General features: G+C 35.6%; 1 protein-coding gene across 2 annotated transcripts in view; it reads right to left on the reverse strand.

The window, feature by feature from the left end:
* Nucleotides 1–22112, reverse strand: part of LOC131158005 (pyrophosphate-energized membrane proton pump 3) — a 71319-nt gene that overhangs the window by 32587 nt on the left and 16620 nt on the right. For both annotated transcript variants that reach the window (XM_058112548.1, XM_058112549.1), the window contains 5 exons: nt 20383–20534; nt 20147–20294; nt 19936–20068; nt 8462–8634; nt 1651–1771 (listed from right to left, as the gene is read on the reverse strand). In XM_058112548.1, coding sequence (XP_057968531.1) covers nt 1651–1771; nt 8462–8634; nt 19936–20068; nt 20147–20294; nt 20383–20534 — 727 coding nt within the window. The remainder of the gene's footprint in view (nt 1–1650; nt 1772–8461; nt 8635–19935; nt 20069–20146; nt 20295–20382; nt 20535–22112) is intronic.

Genomic DNA, 22112 nt, shown 5'->3' on the forward strand with positions numbered 1-22112 from the left:
AACCATAGCAGATTGGGCATCCATAATAGAAATACTACCATCAACATTTCTCTTGAAATCCTTATGCACACACCAAGTTATGAGCTTATTCCTCTGCACAAAATGATGACACAAATCTCTTTTATACATGGACCACAGTCAGCTGAGAAGCAGCACAATCAGAGCCATGCACATCACACCTATCAGAGCTGGTCGCCCACTAGCCAAAAACAACTACCTAATTCCCTTTCTCCAACTGCAAGCAATCATCATTGAAAGAAGGTGGGATTATCTTTCTAGCCAGAGAAATTTACCTGAACCTCCCATTGAACTTCCTGCAAATGAATCATTCAATTGTAAGCAAACAATCTTCTTCAATATAAAATCACTTAGATAAAATTCTACTTTCTTTAAACCACTCAGCACCATCAACATCGTTGTTCTTCAATTCAGACCAGTTTCACTATCAATGATCTCTAATCTCCTTAACGATGACCAAGCTTGTGCTTGTTCTCTTGCACTTCATATATCTCTTGGGCATTAGCAGTGATTGGGCCCAAATGCTCAACTCAATTACAATTCCCTTCCCCTCCTTAGTCTGATTCTCACTCAAGAAAACTACCCCAAGAATCACAGAAAACCATCTGTGAAGGAAATGCCAAACTTCCTCTCATGAGAACCCTCCAACCCTTCAAATCCAACAGAAGCATCTGCTTTGTTGCAGTAACAGGAATGCAAATTCATCAGTCCACAATTTTTCCCACCTTGCAATAAGCATGAAACCTTTTACATTCTTTGAACCTGTCCAATCTCAAATCTAAGGTTTTCCCATCAATCATAATGGACCTAGATGGATCAACCTGCTCCCTATTGCGTTACATGATTCATTCCCAGAGAACAAGGTGCAGAGAGGACAGCATTCTAAATTTCTTGCTAGAATATCGTGTGTTTGGTTCACTGGAGAGAAAGATGATGCCTCCTTGGCATTCACCCACTCACTGATAACTTGTCTGGAGGGAAAATACTTCTGCTTTTATTGGCATTGGACTACATTGAAATTAGAAAAAGTAATTACAAATCATCTCTTTTGGGAAAGAAAAACCCCACCATAAAAATAAATATAAAAATAAAAATAATAACATTTTTTCCAGCTGACAAGATCATATTGTTGATTTTGATTGATACATAGCCCACACCCCACACCTAGTCAACCTATGCAGTGAATTTCAAGAATTTCAGTTGAGTCATGGCTGTTAACACTTAACCGGACAATGGGCAATGAGAAATATTAATATAATTTTTCCTAACTTTTCTTTTATCTTTTCATTTTATGTATGTATCAGCATGAGGTCCTAAGCAGGAGTAAGGCTGTGTACAACGTGACAACCCTCCCCTTACCCCTGTAAAGCAGGATGCCTTATGGCTCGGAGACTCTTTTTTTTGTTTTTATTAGCATGAGGTCCTAAATAGTATCATTCTAGTAACATCATGCAGTGGCGCTACCAGCTCTTGCCAGATCCTTTAAAGTTACATATGACAAGTTACTTCTGATAACTACACAAAATTGTACTACAAAATGCCTGAAAGATATACAGGGATATGTGATAAATAGACACCAAACATTGGATTTTCATACATACAAATTAAATATCAAATGAATCTTGAACTTGCCTTCAATTTTGCAACGTTGCGCCATCGTTCCCCCAAGTATCATAGCACTGATAATTTCAGCTGCAATACTTTCAAATAGATCAGCTCCTCGAGCCGCACAATCACCCACATTGTCCCCAACCTTCCAATACAGTAAGAGTTTTTTTTTTCAGTAAGAAAATAAAGATTCTATTCAGAGAAATAATACAGAAGATGGAGGGCAAGAGGTGCGCACACAAAAAACCAAAAGTAAAAATTCAAATACAGATAACAAAAGATAAATCAGCTCCATTATCTCTGAAGCAAAAGCACCAGCCACTGAAGACCATAGTGAAACAAAGAAGGCCACCCTATCCCAGAGCAAATAAAGGGGAAAGATAAGCACCCCTAATGATGCTCAAATTTCTCTCCAACCAAATACACCTCACCATAGCAACAAAGCAAGGTCCCATAAAACTCCTCAGTCCTTCCCATGCCCTAAACCATGAAAACTCCAAAGAAACAGCTCCGCTACAGAATTACACGCACCCAACATGCCTCCCCATACTAAAAAAATGATTTGACAACCTCCAAACAAAAGGGTAGTGCAGGAAAAGTGAGCAATAGTGTCACTACCCTGCTTACACATAACATCGTAACCGGTGATATCACCCTATTAGGACTCCTTGCCTACAAACAGTCATTTGTATTTATCCAGTCGAGAACCATGCACCAAACCCAAGAACTTAAGATTAAAAGGAATCTTGGCCTTCCAAATAAACTTTTCCAAATGGGACGGACTCTCTGTCGATTAGATTAGAATAATATAAAGATTTGCATGGAAAATTACCATAATATTGGAAAACCAGTTTCTTGACCTGTGAATAAAAAGAGAGCCTGACATGAATCAAGAATGGAACTCAAAAAACTAACTCAATCATTTCCCTATAATAGGTTTTTGAAGTGAAGATTCCAAGATGTGTAAGAGTCATCCCCAACGAAAAAATCGGTAATAGGAACTGTCCTGAATAGTTAAAAGACAGTATAAACATGGAAAAGTAACAGAGAGAGGAACATCCCCTTGCCAAATATCCCCCCAAAATACCAGATCTTAGAACCATCCCCCAACCCATAGCACGCCAGAAAATGATAAATCAGATGAGTTTTCAAGGACTAGCATGGGTGACGAGCAACATCCCACCCCCCCAAAAAAAAAATGGAAAAAAAAAAAAATGGCTTACCATGGCAACCATTCCAATTGAGCCCATATTTAATCTTGATTACTTTATGCCAAAGGGAGATGCTGCGATCACTAATCCCCTCCAGAGATGGTTTTTGATACTAAACTTACTACACTGAATCCTCCTTTAGACTAGGCTTCCAAGCAAGCTCCCAATTAAATGATCATTCCTACCCCCTTCCCCACCCCAAACCACAGAAAACCTTCATCAACTTCTCTAATCTCTAAGCCACATGAACAAGGATACTGAAAAAAGAAAAAATAAATAGGAACATCAAACAAACAAGCTAATAAAAGAATAAATGCAACTACCTAAAGAGATATACCTATGCTACCACCCTCTCTCTACAACAGGATCCCAAAAAGTAGCAAGGGGATTACCCACCCCCACTCCCCACCGCTCCCCAAAAGAAGGAGACCTGAAATAACTCATAAGTCACTCCAGCACATAAGTCACTAAGGAGGCATGACAAGAAACATCCTGCAAACTCAACTCAAACCAACCAAACTAGACTTAGGCTAATCCTAAGACTCCAACCAATCTTAAAAATCTGTTAAACAAATAAAGCATTTTTAAAATCCTCATCGCCCTCCTCCAAATAAAAAAACAGCATCATCTGAAAACTGAAGATGAGACACAAGCTTCTCTCCGCCCACACCAAGCTCCTCCACAAAACCTAAAGTTCCACAGTTAGAGTGTGTCCTGCTCAAGACATTGACAACTGAAGTAAACAAAAAGGGTGGCAAAGGAAATTTTTTAATATATATATAATAAAAGAAATTATTCTCAAGATAAAACAATTACATGAAAAGAACAGAAAGACCACATGGAGAACAAGGCATCCTCCAAGTCAAAGAACAGAACAAAAGAAGAAACAAAAAAAATCTACAATACAACTCCAGTGAAGCAAATCATCTAATCTCTCTGCAAATTTTCCAAAAACATGTTTCAGAATAATCCATTTTCTGAACACCAAAGTGATGCGGAAAGGAAAAATACTCTGCTCCAGAAGTTCGGTTAAAATTTCTGACATTGCACTCTAGCCAAATGCATCAAATGATGGCAACAACTGTACACCTCCACAAAGCTTTCCTCTCTTTCCCACTGCCAAAACCTCTCAAGTTAATAGCCCAAAAACCAACAAGCAATGAACAGCACACCCAATTCTCCACAAGAACTCCCAACAAATTATTCCAAATAATCCATGCAAAAGAACAATGTAAAAACAAATGTGAGCAATTCTCCATTCATAAAACACAAGAAACAAGCATCTGATGATATGGTCTTATTTAGTCCTCGCTTCTCAAGCAAACCGCTACCATTGATTTTGTTAAGGATCAAAGCCAAAGTAAAAGCTGTTTTTTTAAGGAACTTTAGCTTTCCAAATAAAAGAATGTAAAAAGAAAGGAGTGGCTTTAGGAACCTAAGTTAAATAAACAAAAATAAAGGACTTCTGAAAAAAATCTCCCAAGCATAGTTGCTAGAATCTTATGATTCACAACTCAATTCATAAGATTCATATCAATTTTTCATGCTAAAATCAATTTAAATCTTACTAACAAATCTAAAAACAACCGATACATTGTCAAATCTATAGCTCCACCTCATGAATCTAACAAGTCCATTTGAAAAAATCTATTCACATGATATTAGATCTATCATATCCTAAGATACCCAATTGGTTTAAAGCCCCAAAAAACATCATTCCTTTTTTTCCCCTTTTTTATTGCTTTTATTTTTACAAAATTAATCCCCTTAAAATTGAAAGGGAAGTTTTATAGGACAGTTATAAGATCAGCTATGCTATATGGATCGGAATGTTGGGCAACGAAGAAACATCATATCCAAAAAGTAAAAGTTGTCGAAATGAGAATGCTTAGATGGATGAATGGTATAACATTGAAAGATAAATTAAGGAATGAACATATTTGTGGTAAGTTAGGTGTAACTCCTATAAAAGATAAGATAAGGGAGAGACGACTCAGATGGTATGAACACTTGCAACGTAGGCCACATAGTGCACCTGTGAGGAAGAATGACTTAGTTACTGTGGGGGGGCGGTAGAAGGGGTAGTGGTAAACCTAAAATAACTTGGGAAGAGATAGTGAGTGAGGATTTAATATCCTTGAATCTATCAAAATAAATGATCCATGATCGCATAAATTGGCGAAAAAGGATTCATATAGCCGACCCCACTTAGTGGAACTAAGGCTTGGTTTTTTTGTTGTTGTTTGACCTTCCATTCCTTGCCTATGTCAGTTTTGTTCTAAAAAAGGAGAAAATGGAACTTCGGGTCTTGTGTTGCCTTCACAAATCATTCTTCACTCTTGGAGTATATTGTTCTTCAATAGAAAAAAGGAGCATAACACTAATCGGCTAAGGTGGTAGTCATGTTTCATTGTGTTGTTAAGACGCAAAAGTTTGTTATTTTAGCAATTCGTTCAATATTTTCACTTTTTAAGTTAACAATTTTTTTATTTTTAATTTGAGAAAGAATAAGCATGAAACATTAGTTTATGTAATTGTTGATAAACACCAAAGATCAGTTTTTTATTATTTTTCTTGATCTCTTCCTTTAAATAGCATAAAGTTAATTTTTTATTAATATTTTTTGACTCATTCCATTACTTTTCATTTGTTTTGGGAAACACACACATGAAATATGATTTTGTTATTGTCAAAATTTAAATGTGTCTTATATTTTGCTTGTTCATATATCAATATATGCATGTCATTCAGAATTGATTTTGGAAATGTGCACAGAAACTTACAATTTAACTCGATTCTTGATTCCCAAAATTGGAATTTCAATTCATGATTCGAATCTCAATTTGACAACTATACTCCCAACTCCCAAGAAGAATTAAACTAAAATTTCTTCTCTCCCCCCAAAATAAGGATGAAAAGATTAAAAAATGCTCAACAAAAGGACTAATCATTCGGCTCCCTCTCATTAAGGTGTCCCACATCTCAGTTTTCAGTAAATTTGCAGCCTTAAAGAACGATTGGCAAGTCCCAACAGTATTATTTATGTTGTAATGTTCTGTCAATTCACTAATGAAAGTCCATCATCTTCTATATCATAAACTTCATATTCATCATCAACTTCAGAATTGGCCTCTGATTACATCTGCGCCAACTTTAAGATTTCTGACCCAAAGCCTCTCACAAGCCTTGGAAGTGGTCAAGGATCCCTCTCTTATTTCTCTCAAATTACCCCACCTACCCACACTTCTAGATTCAGATCAAACAGTATACATCTCCCTTTTCACTCCCAGCTCTAACTGGAAGTCTAGATGTCCTTCTGGAACAAAAGAGCCTTTGATAGTGCAGGAATTTGTGAAGAGAAATAGAAGAGCCATCTACAACCATCGAAGCAAGAGTTGAAGTGTCAAAGTAGTGGCCATGGGCTTCTCTGTCATTTGGCTGTTTCTCTATTCTGAGCTTTTCTCCTTTGTTGAGTTAGAGCATTGCTGCATAGGGAAAGATATGTTGGCCTTATCAACTGAGCCCTCCTTTTGTGAAAATAAGCCCACTTTGCTTAACTTGATATGCAGGCTGGACCCAAAAACTTGAAGGCCAATATGAGCCAACCATATGATTAAACTCAAAATTTTACAACCCACTTTCTATAAAGCCTATTTTTTTCAAAGTCAAGATAGACACATTGCTCATTTCAGGTCAATAAAGATGTTCATGAAATCTCCTATTAGTTATTACCAAAATTATCTTTTTCCCATCCATTACTTGATCTCTCCAGCCCTGGTCACCAAAAAATATCCAATTTTGCTCAGAGTACACATCTTGCATCAAAATATGAGCATATTTCGGCCATTTTCATTGGCCAATCTCTCAAAAATTAACCTCCAGCCTACTTCCATTGTTTCCTGATTATTTTGTACCTCATTCTCAGACCCACAATTCTGGGTTCCCTTTGATTAGAGTTTCAGAGGGTTGAATAATAGCCACCATCCTGTTGCTTCATTCTAATCTGGGATTTTTATCAATTGAGCATTACCTGATCCCAGAAACTTCCAGATAGATAAGTAGGACTGCAATCGAGACGACCCAAGTTTTAGCATGTTTAGGCTTGGCTTGTTTAATAAACGAGCTCTTAAAACCGAGCTTGAGCTAGACTCATTAACTAAACGAGCCGAGCTCAGCCTTGTTCATGTTTGGCTCATTTACTAATCGAGTTTAAAACGAGCCTAAATGAGCCAAGAATAATATGGTTAAAATTGTGATTATCATTAATGAACTTTAAAATTAAATCTAAAAATTGCTTATTGAAATATTAAAAATTTATTTCAATTTGTGCTTTACTATCTTATGTCATTAAAAATTTTTCGAAGATAAAACACAACGTGAGTAGTGATGATTAAATAGAAAATACTTTAAATATATATGTGTAAAATAATGTAAGTTTAAAATAAACTCTAAATCAAATCTATAAATTAATGAGCCTCCTAACATGCAAATAGACCAGTCTATTTTTTATCCTACAGACTGAGAAGTCAATGAAATTACTTCATTAGTTAACTCCTGAGTAGGACAATCCTATTATTTGAATTTTTTAAACAATTTAAGTTGCGAACTAGGTAAATGAGCTGGCTCACAAGCTTAGTGAGCCGATTATGGTCTAGCTCAAGCTCAGCTCATTTAGTTTTCGAGGTCAAAATCTCAGTTCAAGCTTGGCTCATTTATCTAAACAAACAAGCTCAAATGAGCTATTATTGAGCACAGCACCAAGTAGCTCGTGAACGGCTTGGCTCATTTGTAGCCCTATAGATAAGAGATGACCGATGTTATTTGTCATTAGCCTGACAAGTAATAAGTAGCCTCAGACCCTGTGTATTTTGATCCATGGGTTCCCTGATTCGGATGTCCAAAAAGCCCTCAACTGCTCTGCCACCCATCTGTATACTTACATCCAGTGTAAAAAATAATGTTCTCTGGCCAGTGAACTCTGTTATACATAGATTCAATTGAGTATCCAATTAAAAAATTCATTTGGTCATGGAGATAAATAAAGGGCAGAAAACGAAGGAAAAGTTATTAATTTTTTTCCCCGGCAAGGTTAACTAGAAAAGTTGCAACAAACAACAAAATTGGTCTACATAAATTGAGATTGCATGCTGATTATCATGGATGCCTCAAATTTGAGGTTAAACGAAGGTATACATTCCACTACTTAGGAAAGGACAAACTGAGGAAACTTGTGATATGAGCATGACCTAATTCCTTGAAATAGCAGGGACATGGATGGATGGAGGGAGAGAGGCTCAATTATAGGATGACTTTTGTGTCAAAAAAAAAGAGTTCCTTAATCAACTGCAATCACATGCTAGATCCAGTCTGCAATCTTTCCTCACCAAAGAAAAAATAATTAATCCTGATGGATATCATAACAAAATATTATACTACTTATACTATTCAATGTTAACTCGTGTATTATACTCTTCAATGTTAACTTGTGTAATATCCTCGCAAAATTCTGCATCAAGTAGTGAGGACCATATTGTGGGAATTGAGATCAATTCACATGCTAGACAACAAGGTTACTGCACCAGCTCTTAGACAAGTCAAGAGAAAAAAATTAATAAATAACGTACCAAATCTGCAATAACAGCAGGATTCCGAGGATCATCCTCGGGTATTCCCTGCTCTACTTTTCCCACAAGGTCAGCTCCAACATCGGCTGCTTTTGTGTATATTCCACCACCCAACTGAGCAAAAAGGGCAACAAATGAAGCTCCAAAGCCATATCCCACAAGAAGAAGAGGCACTACGAGAAAAATAATCCCATGTCAAGCACAACTCCACATAAAATCAAGACAGCAGGGGTTAGTTGAATCGTACACCACATAATGGTGCAACAAATATGCTAGTTCAAGCAAATGGTTGCTGTCAAAACATAGATTGACAATTAGCAATATATATATATATAATTGTCACATGTTCCTTTGTGCATATATTGACATAGAAACCAACATGTCTGCATATCCATACATATGTACATGCAAACTTACTGCCGTGCATCTCACTTGAGCATCAAAAGCCTAAACAAACCTCATTGTCTAATACAAAATGTTATCCTGACTATTAACTTTAAAAAATAAAATAAATATATCAAACCTCCTTAACTCATGCTACATACTCATTTATTTGCATGAAATTAAATAGTTAAGATAAACCAATCTAGGAAATACAGTACAACCAGCTTTTTAGCTCAGCCTCAGCGATTTTAATAAAATTATAAACACAAACATTTCATACCCCCACCATCTTCAATTTTGAATAGAAAGTTGTAGGCAGTTCCTAGACACCTTCTGTTGCACTCTGAAATCTCTTAAATTTGACTCGGGGATCAAATTCAGAATGCATATACCATTTGGGGTAAATTTCTAAAGATTAAGTTTCACCAATTTGAGATATGTAGCAGGCAGATGATTTATTCACATTTTCAAAGCTCTCAATCATATTCACCTAGATGGTTTTCATTGAATCAGCTTTCATTTGGTTATATTGTGTATTCAGGCAATCAGAAAAATGAATGGTATAATGATGCCAATGGTTTGAGCAACAAGTTAACAAATCTCATTTCAGCATTATTTATGTCTCCCCTGTACTTGACATCCCTAACTTTACCCCTATCACTGTTTCACCACCACCACATTATCATCATTGTCGCCATGTCGACAAACACTTGGGGTCTGAGGGTGTTTGGTGAGCATTCTAGGGAAGAAGAAGAAAGAAAGAAGAAATAAAAAAAAAAAAAATGACATTTTACAGGATCTTGGTGTTAAAAATCAGTTAGCTGAGGGGCCTCTCTTAGAAGACTTAGTGGGGAGAAGGGTTCAGTTGTCTAATGAGTTTAAGCAAGTTCTTCTGAGGAGAGAATTTAATTGGCAGTAGAAGTCAAGATTGAATTGGGTAAAGGAGGGAGGCTGTAATACGAGACTCTTTCATCGGGTGGCAAGTGGGGTGGGGGGAGGGGGAGAAATTTTATGAAAGAATTAGAACAAGATACAGGAGTGATTAAGGAGGGAGGTAGGTCTGTGATTGATGGGTTGGACTTTATTCTATAGAGAAAGCAGTGCAGATTGAAAGGCTTTTTGAGGAGGATGAAATTAGAAGCACTTTATACAATATGGATAGAGAGAGGACTCCAGGTCCAAGTGGATCCACAAATGGCTTTCTTTCAGAATGGTTGGAATTTTTTGAAGGATGGTCTTCTCAAATTTTTTCATGAGTTTTCCATAATGAGATCGTATGTAGGGCACTAATTCCGCATTAATTACCTTGGTTCTTGAAAAATATTTTGCTATTAGAGTCAAGGATTTCAAACAAATTGGTCTGGTTACTAGTGTGTATAAGATCCTTGCAGAAGTGTATTATCTTAGAGACTGTCTACTGTCTTGGTGGACACTATTTCTCATAAGAGTGCACTCATTGGCAATAGACAAGTTCTAGACGCAGCTCTAGAAGCTAATGAGGTTGTTGAAGATGAAGAAATAAGAAGGGACTAATTTTGAAATTTGATTTTGAAAAGTTTATGACCATGTTAGTTGGGATTTCTAGGATAGAGTGCTGGACAGAAAAGGTTTTGGAGCAAGATGGAAGAATTGGATTAGGAGGGTATGGAGCGCCTTCATCCATAGTCTTCACTGTCCTAGTGAACGAGGAGGATAAACCCTGGTTTAGTGCCTCTAGGGATCTAGAACAGGAGGATCCTCTTTCCATCTCTATTGTGGCTGATGCTTTGAGTAGAACGACTGATAAAAGGGTTGTTAAGGCTTGGTGGAAGAAATTAAAGTGGGCCTCAAGAACATACCCATATCACATTTGCAATTCACAGATGACACCTTTTCTATATCTTTTGGGGAATATGGTAGCTTTTCCAATATGTTAACTATTTTACAGGTGTTCAAAAAAGTGTCAGGTTTAGGATTAATTTCTCCATGAGTGGCATTGTACGTATTGGAATCAACCTGATTCCTTTTGCTGTTAGTTGATTGTGCTGTTCTGAGTTGGCCTCACTTAGGTGTACCCTTAGATGGTGGTAACTGGTGTAAGTGTAAACCTACTGAAAACTGCTGAATCTTTTTGAGATCCAGTTTTTAGAGAGTTGCTAGTAGGTTGGATGGGTAGAAAGGATGCTTCTTTCACTCTTGGGGGCTGCATTATTCGCTGTTGTCTTTCTTCCATCCCCTTGTACTACCTGTCCTTTTCAAAATGCCAGTGAGAGTGGCTCATAGATTAGAGAACTTGATGACGAATTTATTGTGGTCGGGAGTCGGTGACTATGAGAAAGATCATCTTGGTAGCTTTTCGCCTATGGTCTCTCTGTTCTAGTGAACAGGGAGGCAAAACCCTGGTTTAGTGCCCTCTAGGGATATAAACCAGAAAAATCCTCTTTCCCCTTTTCACTATTAAAGCTCATGCTTTGAGTAGAATGATTAATAGAGGCTTGGTGGAAGGAATTAATGTAGGCCACAAGTATTTTCTAATATCACATTTGTAATTTGCATATGACACCACTCTTTCTTTCGGAAGATATGGTAGCTTTTCCAATATTTTAACTATTTTGCAAGTGTTTGAAAAAGTGTCAGTCTTAGGATTAATTCTCTAACAGTGGCATTGTGGGTAATGGAATCAACCCAAGTCATTTTTGCTAGATTAGCTGACTCTAGTCTTTTTAGTTGCCATCTCACTTATTTGGGTGTCCCCTTAGGTGGTAACCTTGCTCCTGATCCTTTTTGAGACCAGATTTTTTAGGGAGTTGCTAGGAGGTTGGATTGGTCGAAAGGAGGCTTTTTCACTCTTAGGGGCCGCATTACTCTTTTTCTTTTTTGATCCAAAAAGAAAAGATTTTATTAAGAAGAAAAAGAAGTACAACTAGGGACCACATTACTCTTATTCATGCTTGTCTTTCTAGTTTCTACTTTCCACCTACACTACCTGTTCCTTTTCCAAATTCCTGTGAGGGTAGGCTCATAGATTAGAGAAATTGATGAGGGGTTTCTTGTCGTAGGGAGTCAATGAGCGTGATAGAGATCATCTTGTTTTCTGAGCGATTACTAGTAGATCCAAAGGGGATGGAGGTAGAGATTTGGTGTTTAAAAACAATTCCTTGCAGGGGAAAATCTTGTGGTGCTTCCTTTTAGAATCTCATTGTCTTTGGCACAAGGTAATTCATAGTACATTTGGACTGCCTCAAAATGGGTGAGATGCTAAAGTTGGGTTAATATTACCTATTCTAGTCCTTGAAAATTTGTGTCGAGCTATCACGATTTTTTCCTTCATTTCAACACTCTGTTGATGATGGGGAGAAAATCTAATTTCTAGGAGGATCATTGGATAGGGGAGGCTCCTTTGGCTATTACAAATGCCTGTCTCTAAAAATTATCTTCTCTTCACAATTCCCCAATCTCTACTTCCTTTCATTTGCACTTACACCCCCAAGAGAGTAGGCATTTTGGGATTCATTTTGACATGAACTTTACTGAGAGAGAAACCTACATGCTTTCCCCTTTGCTCAATGTGCTTCATCTATTTCAGGCTTTTCAACTCCAACTTGGGGAGTGACAAAACAGTCGTTTGGACTTTAGATTCTTCTGGGATTTTTCTTGTAAATCTTTCTTTTCTTATTTGACTCATGTTCCTAATGCTACTCCTTTTTTCCCATTACTTTTTCATTTGGAAAACCAAATCCCCTTCTAAGGTTTAGGCCTTTTTGTGGACAGAGATCATGGAAAAAATAAATACCAATGAATTGCTTCTGAAATGCAGACTTGAGTTTTTATCACCTAGTGTTTGTGTTCTCTGTTTTAAGAGTAGAGACCAGATCACATTTGTTCTTACATGGTCATTTCTCAAGGATAATTTGGAGCGAAGTTTTTGGTATTTTGGAGAGAATTGGGTGTATAATCCCTCCTTAGAGGCATTCTATGCTTTGACATTTTAAGGGGTTTGGAGTTTGGATGGGAAGGAGATAGTCTTTGCTGCAATGCTCACTTTTTGTCATCTTTTGATGCATTTGGATGGAGAGAAATATCAGAATCTTTAAGAACTTGGGTGCTCCTCCTAACTTGCTATGGAGTAGACTGGGTTGCTTTGCTCAGATGATTTGTAAACTTTTTTTTTTCTGGTTTGTACTTTTTCTGTTGTTTTGAGAGGATATCTTAGCACCCATTTGAAACCAGTCTAACAACAGCACTAACAGTGCTTATGACTTAAAATAAATACTTGTTCAAAAAAGTATCATTGGCTTGCACAAAAAAGTACTTTTTGTAAAAAGCAATGTTTTAAAAGGCGAAGGTGTAAGGTGAGGCGTTTTAACCCTCAAAAGGCGAGGCATAATCCTTAAGGCCTTGGGGCGTACGCCTTTTGAGAATTTGCTTTTTAAGATAAAAATTTGTTAAATAAATTATATATATTTAAAATAAAGTAAAAAATTTATAAAATCACAAATCTAATGTAAAAAAGAAGAACTAGATGTACTTCGCAAAATACTTGTTGCCCATTCAGAAATTGCTAACTTGAATACATGACTTAAATCATGACAAGAGATAGCTATACCATTACAAAGTTCAAACAATTTTCATGACATAAGATACAAGTCCAGTTATTTTGGAAAGGTTGATGTTCAAGAGTTTTAGAAATAAACTCATATTATGACATGCCTTTTGTACAAATATGTAGTTAAAATTTTCTAACCAATTCTAACTTGAGAATCACACACCCAAAATGCGTAAGCCTCAACTAAAAAGGCGCAAAACGCGTGCTTTTTGTAAAATGTGTAAGCCTCAGTATGTAACACATTAGCCTTTTTGGAATTTGGTATTTTAGATTGAACCTCAAGGCGTCTTGAGCATGCCTTGCCTTGAGGTAAGCCTCGATCGAGCCTTTTAAAACACTGGTAAAAAGTACTTTTTCGAAGCCATTTTTTGGGGAAAAAGAAAAGGTAACTTTTCAAAAGCAATTTGGCTACTTACAGGTAGCTATTGTTCAAAGGCGATGGCAAGTTTGTAAATCTTAAGAACTTATGAGCATGATGGAACTTTTTTTCTCTCTAAGCTATTGTCGTCTCTGCCCCTCTCCCACTCTGCTCCTGCACACATCCTGCACACATCTCTGCGCCTCCATCATTGCCTCCCCCTTCACCATGGCCTTTGCCTTTCCGCCTCGCACGGCTTCTTCCTAACTTTCACCACCACAAATTGTCAGAAGACTCGCTTCATATTTAGTTAGCCTACCAAATTGCCAGCATCCTCAGGCCACCACTGCTTCCACCCTAGCCGGCCTCCTCCACCCTCGCCAACCTCCTACCAGATCTATGTGTCAAATCTGGTTGGTCTACTAGATTCGTCAATTTGACTGATTACCAAATTAATTAAATGTTGTTAATTAAAATTTTTAATTGTTAATTAGACAGTAATTTTAATTAAAATTGTTAGTTTAAATCTTAATTAATTTTTTAATTAGAAATAATTAAATTTTTAAAGAAAAACATTTATTAAAAAATACTAATTACAAATGTAATTTTATTTGCTAATAATATTATTAACAAAATATAATAATTATTATTTTTTTAGTTATGTATTATAATATTAATTATATGTTGAAATATTACAATAAATTCATACAGCACCTATAATAAAAGTGAGCATCCAAACACCACGTATTTTGTGGGTACTTGTAATCAACACTAATTTTTTGACACAAGCAAATAGTACTTGTGCCATTCAGCATTTTTCCAATTCAATACTTACTATCAGCACTTCCCCAATTCCATAATATTTTCAGGGAAGTCTTTTTCCATAAGTAGCCCCAAACAATCCCTGCTCCTTGCCATTATCCTTTTTTTCTTGTTGTATTCTTTCACTGTTTCTAATAAATTTCTTTATTTTTTCTATATATATATATTCACTTTCTTTCTTTTTTTATCGGTAAAGGTAAAGTATATTACTCAAAATATTCAATTTCTTTCCTAGGAGAGTTAATGGTTTTAGGGTCTGTGAAGAATGAAGCTAAGGGTTGAAGCCAAGGCTTCTACCATCATTAGTCGCTTGGATTTCAGAAAACAACTTGCTGAGGGGGAGCCTTGCACCCAGTTGTTAAAATGACTGACCTGGGAGGAAAGGAGAAAACATAAAACATGCATTTCTATTGTCAGTTTTTATTATACGAAAATAGCAATTACCAAGTAGCTCCAAATGCACCCTTCCCACTGGTATAAACTGTTTATAAAACCTCCCTTACCTCAGCGAAGAAGAAAAACCTGCAACACAATAAGGGATTTCTCAAACTGGTTGAACACATACATACTACAGCATGGTCTTAAATTTCCACGAAATTGTCAAAATTTCTGGTTTCTGTCACCATTGAAATCGAAATGGCTGTTGATTTCCATCTTGCATAATTTCTGTCAAAATCTCAATGAATCATCCCGAAATTTATCGAAATCTCGAAATTTTGGTGAAACTTGTTGAAATTTTAACTATACAATGAAATTTCCTCGAAATTTAATTTGAGTCCTTATCTTTCCTTTAGTGATGGACCAATTGACTAAGAGTATTCAAAAGGAGGTTCCATGGTGTATGTTGTTTGCAGATGATATTATATTAATTGATGAAACTAGGGACGGAGTAGAGGCTGAGTTAGAATTATGGAGAGAAGCTTTAAAATTTAGAGGCTTTAGGATAAGTAGAAATAAGACGGAATATATGAAATGTAATTTTAATAATGATAGGAGGAATATTAGAGACAGAGTTAAACTTGATGATGAAGAAATAAATAACACTTGTAGATTTCGATACCTAGGATCTATTATGCAAGCTGAAGGAGAAATTGAAGATGATGTAATGCACAGAGTTAAAGCAGGTTGGGTAAAATGGAGAAGTGCTTCAAGTGTGCTCTGTGATTGTAGAATACCCTTAAAATTGAAAGGGAAGTTTTATAGGACAGCTATAAGACCAGCTATGCTATATGGATAAGAATGTTCGGCAACGAAGAAACATAATATCCAAAAAGTAAAAGTTGTTGAGATGAGAATGCTTAGATGGATGAGTGGTATAACATTGAAAGTAAATTAAGGAATGAACATATTCGCAGAAAGTTAGTTGTAGCTCCTATAAAAGATAAGATAAGGGAGAGATGACTCAGATGGTATGGACACTTGCAACGTAGGCCGCATAATGTACCAGTGAGGAAGAGTGAGTTAATTACTATAGGGGGGAGGCAGTAGAAGGGGTAGTGGTAGACCTAAAATAACTTGGAAGGAGATAGTGAGTAAGGATTTAATATCCTGAACTTGTCAAAAGAAATGGTCCATGATTGCATAAATTGGCGGAAAAAGATTCATATAGCCGACCCCACCTAGTGGGACTTAAGGCTTGGTTTTGTTGTTGTTGTTGGAGTGAAATGAAATTTCTCTCTTAATTTATTTTACTTATTTTTATCAAAACAAAATATTATTACAAATGCTTTTGAAATTATATGAAAAAAAAAACTTACAACAGCATTTTATTTAACCATTTATGTCTAAATTATCATTATTTGTGTAATAAATAATATTTAAATGATTTATGAATTTTATTTGTATTAGATGAATATGTTTACTGTATATTATCTTACAAATATGTTTGATACACATACTATATTACAACTTTTCCACCTCATACACAACATACATGTATTTAACTTGTAATATATTGGTCCTAAAACTTACATTATTATGTTTGTTAATTATTTCTAAAGTTTCACAAAGAATTCCATGTTTTACTACTGATTTCCATTATTTTTTTAAATTGAAATTGAAATTGACATTGAAATCGAAATTTCTGTACTTTTGGAGCTTCAAAATTTGAGTCGAAATCGAAATTTAAGACCTTGTACTACAGCATGACACAATGTAGGCTAGCCACCATGGGAAATGTAGGAAGCTCACATAACCTAACCTGTTGAGTAAACTAAAACTAAATGATGGTTTTCCTATGGCCCCGGAGGTCCAATATTATGATGCACAATGTGAGACAGCCTTGAGAGTATCCCACCATTCCACGCGAAGGGTTTTGGGGGCCTAGGAGTCGGGAACAAGGCAGAAGCATGCATAGAGGTGCACATTTATTCTAGAAGTGTATGACACCTAAAAAATAAATTTCAAATCCATAAAAAATTAACAAAATATCTATATAAATGATACATTCGAATTCTACCACACTATGCTCTAGCTATGTGCAATCACTTAGATCAGTGCACAATGATGACTAGCTTGTCTATCCAAAATCATGTTCTTAATTTATAATGTAATGATAAATTTTCTTGGCTTTAGCCTTCAAATAAATTTATTTTGCATGATCTGGCTTACTGATGCAGTTCAGGACTTCACACCCACAGCACCAGGCTCAAGCCGCTCAACACATGCCAGAGCTCTGGCTGGCACCAAAATCTGCAGGATTGACCAAATCCAAACTCCAAAATTTTTCGTAACATACTGACATGTGCAGTTGACCAAAGTTTAGCAAAGGCCTTCAGAACTATTGTTTTTTTTAAGCATTTAATTTCTAATCACTTTAAAGAACATTAAATTTTTCTAAAGCCTAAGGATACCTCAAACTTGAAATTGAGAGTTAGAAATTCCAAATTTTAAGTTTGCTCTTGAAAGGAAAAACTTTCTATACTTTGGGAAATTTTTTAAGTTTTTTTTTTAATAATAAAAGAAGGTATATTAGATAGAGACTTTTTTAGGTATTTTCATTAAGCTTAAATGGGAAGTGTTTCCTTATTTACATGTAAATTCTCAACGAAATGTTATTTGAATGATTTTACAAGTAAATCTAATCATTTTGCTGGATACAGAAACAAAAACAAAAAAAAGGGCAATATGCATCAGACATGCTTTTTATCCACTGACATCTAGTCCAAAGGCATGCATCTAATGCAGGTTGCATAGCTTAATGATACCCGAAGTACTAGCTCAGGTGCCTGGGTGCAACTTGCACCCCTAGGCACACCTGAGAAAATTTCTTCAATTAGAATCTGGTACTTCTGAATGCAAGACTTTCCATGGGAATCTCTAAGTGGAATAGGAGCCCCATCATATTTTCTAACAAATAATTGTCCATGTGAAGCAGAAGCATCCAAATCCAAAAAAAAAAAATCGAAGGCCAACTAGGACAGATTTACTGCCCAATTACTGTAGCAGTTACTATCCCGCTTTTAATTTCAATTTTGACTAAATTTTCAAGGCTTAAAGAATCAAAAGTGCAAAAATCTGGATGAAAATTTCAATGCCAGTTTCAATTTCAATTTCGATTTTGATTTTGATTTTAAAAAATGATGGAATTAGTAGTAAAGCATGAAATTTTTTATGAAATTTCAGAAACTGTTGACAAATATCATAATGCAAGATTTAGAACTAAAATATTGTAGTAAAATATATCAATGACAAGTATGTGTATATAAGGTGCAATAACGAAACAATAATCAAGTTAAACATATTTGAATTAGCATAAATGAAGTTCATAGATCATTTAAATATAAATTATTATGCAAATAAAACTATTCTACGCATAAAAGGTCACATAAAATATTTTCGCTAATATAGTTATCATTTGGAAGACTAAGGCTCCTATCAAGATCAGGACTTTCATGAGAACTTTGGCTCTCACAGGACTAATTTTATGACTTGTATCACGTATGTAACATAATTTCATCTCCATAAGTTCCGTTAAGAATATAAAGGATAAACTATTAACTCTTTCCTTCTCTTTCAACTTACATAAAGACTGCCAACAAATACTTCTTAAATGTATTATGGTCCCAATTAAAGGCAGTCAAAAGCACAATGGAGTTACTCAATTATCATCTTCAAATAGCTAATTGTTTGTGGATGCCTAAGGCACTCTCCAAGTTTAAGGTTTGTGTGGATGGCCATCCTAAATAGAGTTAATACCGGCAATCTGCTGCAGATTAGAAGAACTTACAAGGTTTCATATCTTGAGTGTATGATGAGTTATGCTAGTGATGAGTCTCGTCCTCACTTATTTCTGCATTGTTCCATGGCTTGGAATTTTATGGAATAAACTATTTGGTTTGTTTGGTGAGTACACTGTGTGCCCTAGTTTTGTGGAGGCCCTCTTATTGATATCTTTCAGAGGTTACGACGATGTGCACTTTTTGCTGTTTTTTAGTGGTTTAATTGGAGAAGAATGCTCACATTTTTCAGGATCATATTTTACATGTTCATTTGATTTGGGAGAAGATTTGCTCTTTTCCTGCAGTGTTATGGGCATTTTCTTCTGGTATTTTTAGTGTCATTTGTTTCTCTATGTTCAGCGTGATTGGATGGATTTATTACTGATTTCTCGTATTTCATTGAGGTATTGTTTTCCTTCTTGTTTTTTCATGGAAGAATACTCTCCCTCCTTGTCATAGCCTTAAACAAATTGGGTTTCTGTCTATTATTTGCAAAAATTTCAGCCTATTCATAAATTTTCTGGAATGTGAAATTCTGTGAACACGAGCCAAATTTTGGGAAATAAAAATTGGAAAGAAAAGAAGCAAAATTGGAAGCTTTTTTTTTATTTTGTCCTAAATTATTCACAATCATCCATTCCAATATTTACCATTGTTTCATTCATAATTCCCATAATATATTATGAGTTTCCAATATTTCATCAGATCAAAATTGAACTTTCCATAAATTGAAACCCTAAAAATTCCTATCTATCTCAAAAATTTAGTCCTTGCTCCTTGTACATTCCTCCTTCGCTTAATAAAGTTTCGTTTTCTATACATAACATTTTAGTTATCTCAGTCAAAAGTTCAGTCAATATGCAATAAATGATTAAACAACTCTCTAAGTGCAGCAACATGCCTCGCTAATTGAGTTTTTCATTTCCATTCATAAAGACAATACAGTCAATTCTGGCATATCACCAACTTCATAAGACCTATTTTAAAAATAATCAATGCTAACAAATATATGACACTAAAGAAAAAATCATAAATTTGTTTACTATATCAAAATTGGTGGTCTCAGAAATAATAAATTATAGAATATAGAAAAAGCAATACTTACAATCAGTAACCTTCATGGAACCTTGTGAATCAACCCCCAACCAAACATAAAATGTGGCATAAAGGACTGCAACACCAAACACAGCCAAGCCAACAACAACAATGGCTGAGAAACCACCAGCACGAACAGCCACCTGCAAATAATTTTTTTATCATAAATTTTGGCATAGTGAACATTTTCCACTTGATGAAGAACTTGAAAGAGATAAAACCTGCAATGCCTCTCTTGCAGATCGTCTTGCAGCACTAGATACTCGAACATTTGCACGCACTGACACCCACATCCCAACATATCCAGCAATACCAGAGCATAAGGCCCCCAAAAGAAAAGCAGCAACAGTAATGTATGCAGATGTCGACCTGCAACAGCACCATCAAAACAAAGAATCAGACAGAATTTCAGAATTGGGAAGATTGCTTTAAATATGAAATTAAAATTTGTTACCACCTTCCGAGGCCAGAAGATTCTTGTTGAGGAGTTGTATTACGAAACAAGTATATGCTTAGGATAATTAATGCCAGCAAAAGAGCCATCTTGGATATCGTCCCATACTGGGTCCTAAAGAAACCTTCAGCTCCATCGCGTATAGCATCTGATATCTAGCACATTAAAATAACCTTAGGACAAGTGCAAGAATAGCTATGAAGCTCATTAATTCCAAAGGGTATTATCGTATGATATAGCAACACATGTCAGATCCTCATTGAATATGTGACACATACTTCAGTAAGGTAGCAGGTAGCTTGACATGTTAATGACATATCACATGTCCAATACCTTTTTTAATGTATCAGTTGTATGTTGATGTTTTGGGATAAAATACATCTCTGCTGCATTTAGGAGCATGGTTGTGATTGTGAAGCTTTATATTTGGGTTAATGTAGATTTCAACAAAATTCAAAACAATTGCGTACTTCATTTAATTCAGAGAATACTAAATCCATGGTTCAAACTCCATACTCCCAAATCCAGCACAAATTAATGTTTTCTAACATGTATTTTGAAAACAACATATATTTACATGGGCATCTTTCCAATGAAAAAATTATTTAGTTAGAAATTGCTAAAAATTTAGGAAATCACCACAAGGTATGATGAAGAACTATAACATACTTCAAATCAACAAGCTTCTAATTGACTGATTGTTTCAAATTCTATTTAAGCCCTTTGATACTTTTTTTACAATGAAAGAAAGAATAATAAGAGAATACAACCTAGGAAAGGTCAAATTATCCTTAAAAACAAAATAAAAATAAAAATGACAAGATATCCTCCAAAATCATAGGGCAAAAAATATTTAGAGAAAAAGAAAAGGTAGACAAAGAACCAATCTCTTTGAAAACCTAGAAAACAAATCCCCTTGAAGCAACCAAAGGAGAAAGCCTGAAGTGATGCAAGAAATCACGTATATCCGAAAGCAAAATGAATGTCAAGTCAAAGAGCATCCACAAAAAATGCATCCATTCCTTTCCAACGATATGCCCCAAAAGAAAGCGAAAAAAAAAATAATTCCACAATATGTAAGCATCCTTATGGACCTTGCCCCTCCCAAAGCCTCAAAAGTATAAGCAAGAACGCCTCTATCAAGTTTGAGCATACCCAACTCTCTCCATAGAAATGACACACTCTTGCTCTCTTCTTTGTTCTTTCCTCTTTTGTTCCCATGGAATTCATCAATGGTAGGCATGGAGGGGAATCTCTTCATGTCTATGCGGATTGAAAGCAAGACTAAGCAAGACTTTCAATCTACGTCTGGAAAAGGTTGACAAAGGGGGTATTGTTCATGAAAGGAGGGATACTAACATAAAAGTTAGCGGACCGCACTGTATTGTCTGTGAGATGGGGTGTACTTTGTCCTTGATCTTCTATAGGCTGGAGCATTTTATTCAATAAAATTATATATATAAATGTTGGGTGGCAATTAAAATGAACCACAAAGGAAAGTTCTTGGAGTTGGAAGTACGCTCGAATAAGAAAAGGTATTCTATCTTCATACCAACAAGTTTGAAATAGGAGAGCTAGCATAGATTTGTTGAAATTTTGGAGTCAGTGGTAGGCAGTGTTCTAAAAGGCAAATGCATAAGGCGAGGTGTTTTACTTGAGGCAAGGCATAAGCCTTTTGGGAGTTTAATTTCTATTTTAACATATTGTTTTAAAAGGGAAAGGCGTAAGGCGAA

Source organism: Malania oleifera, chromosome 6 (assembly GCF_029873635.1).
Source record: "Malania oleifera isolate guangnan ecotype guangnan chromosome 6, ASM2987363v1, whole genome shotgun sequence".
NCBI classification, from domain to species: domain Eukaryota; kingdom Viridiplantae; phylum Streptophyta; class Magnoliopsida; order Santalales; family Ximeniaceae; genus Malania; species Malania oleifera.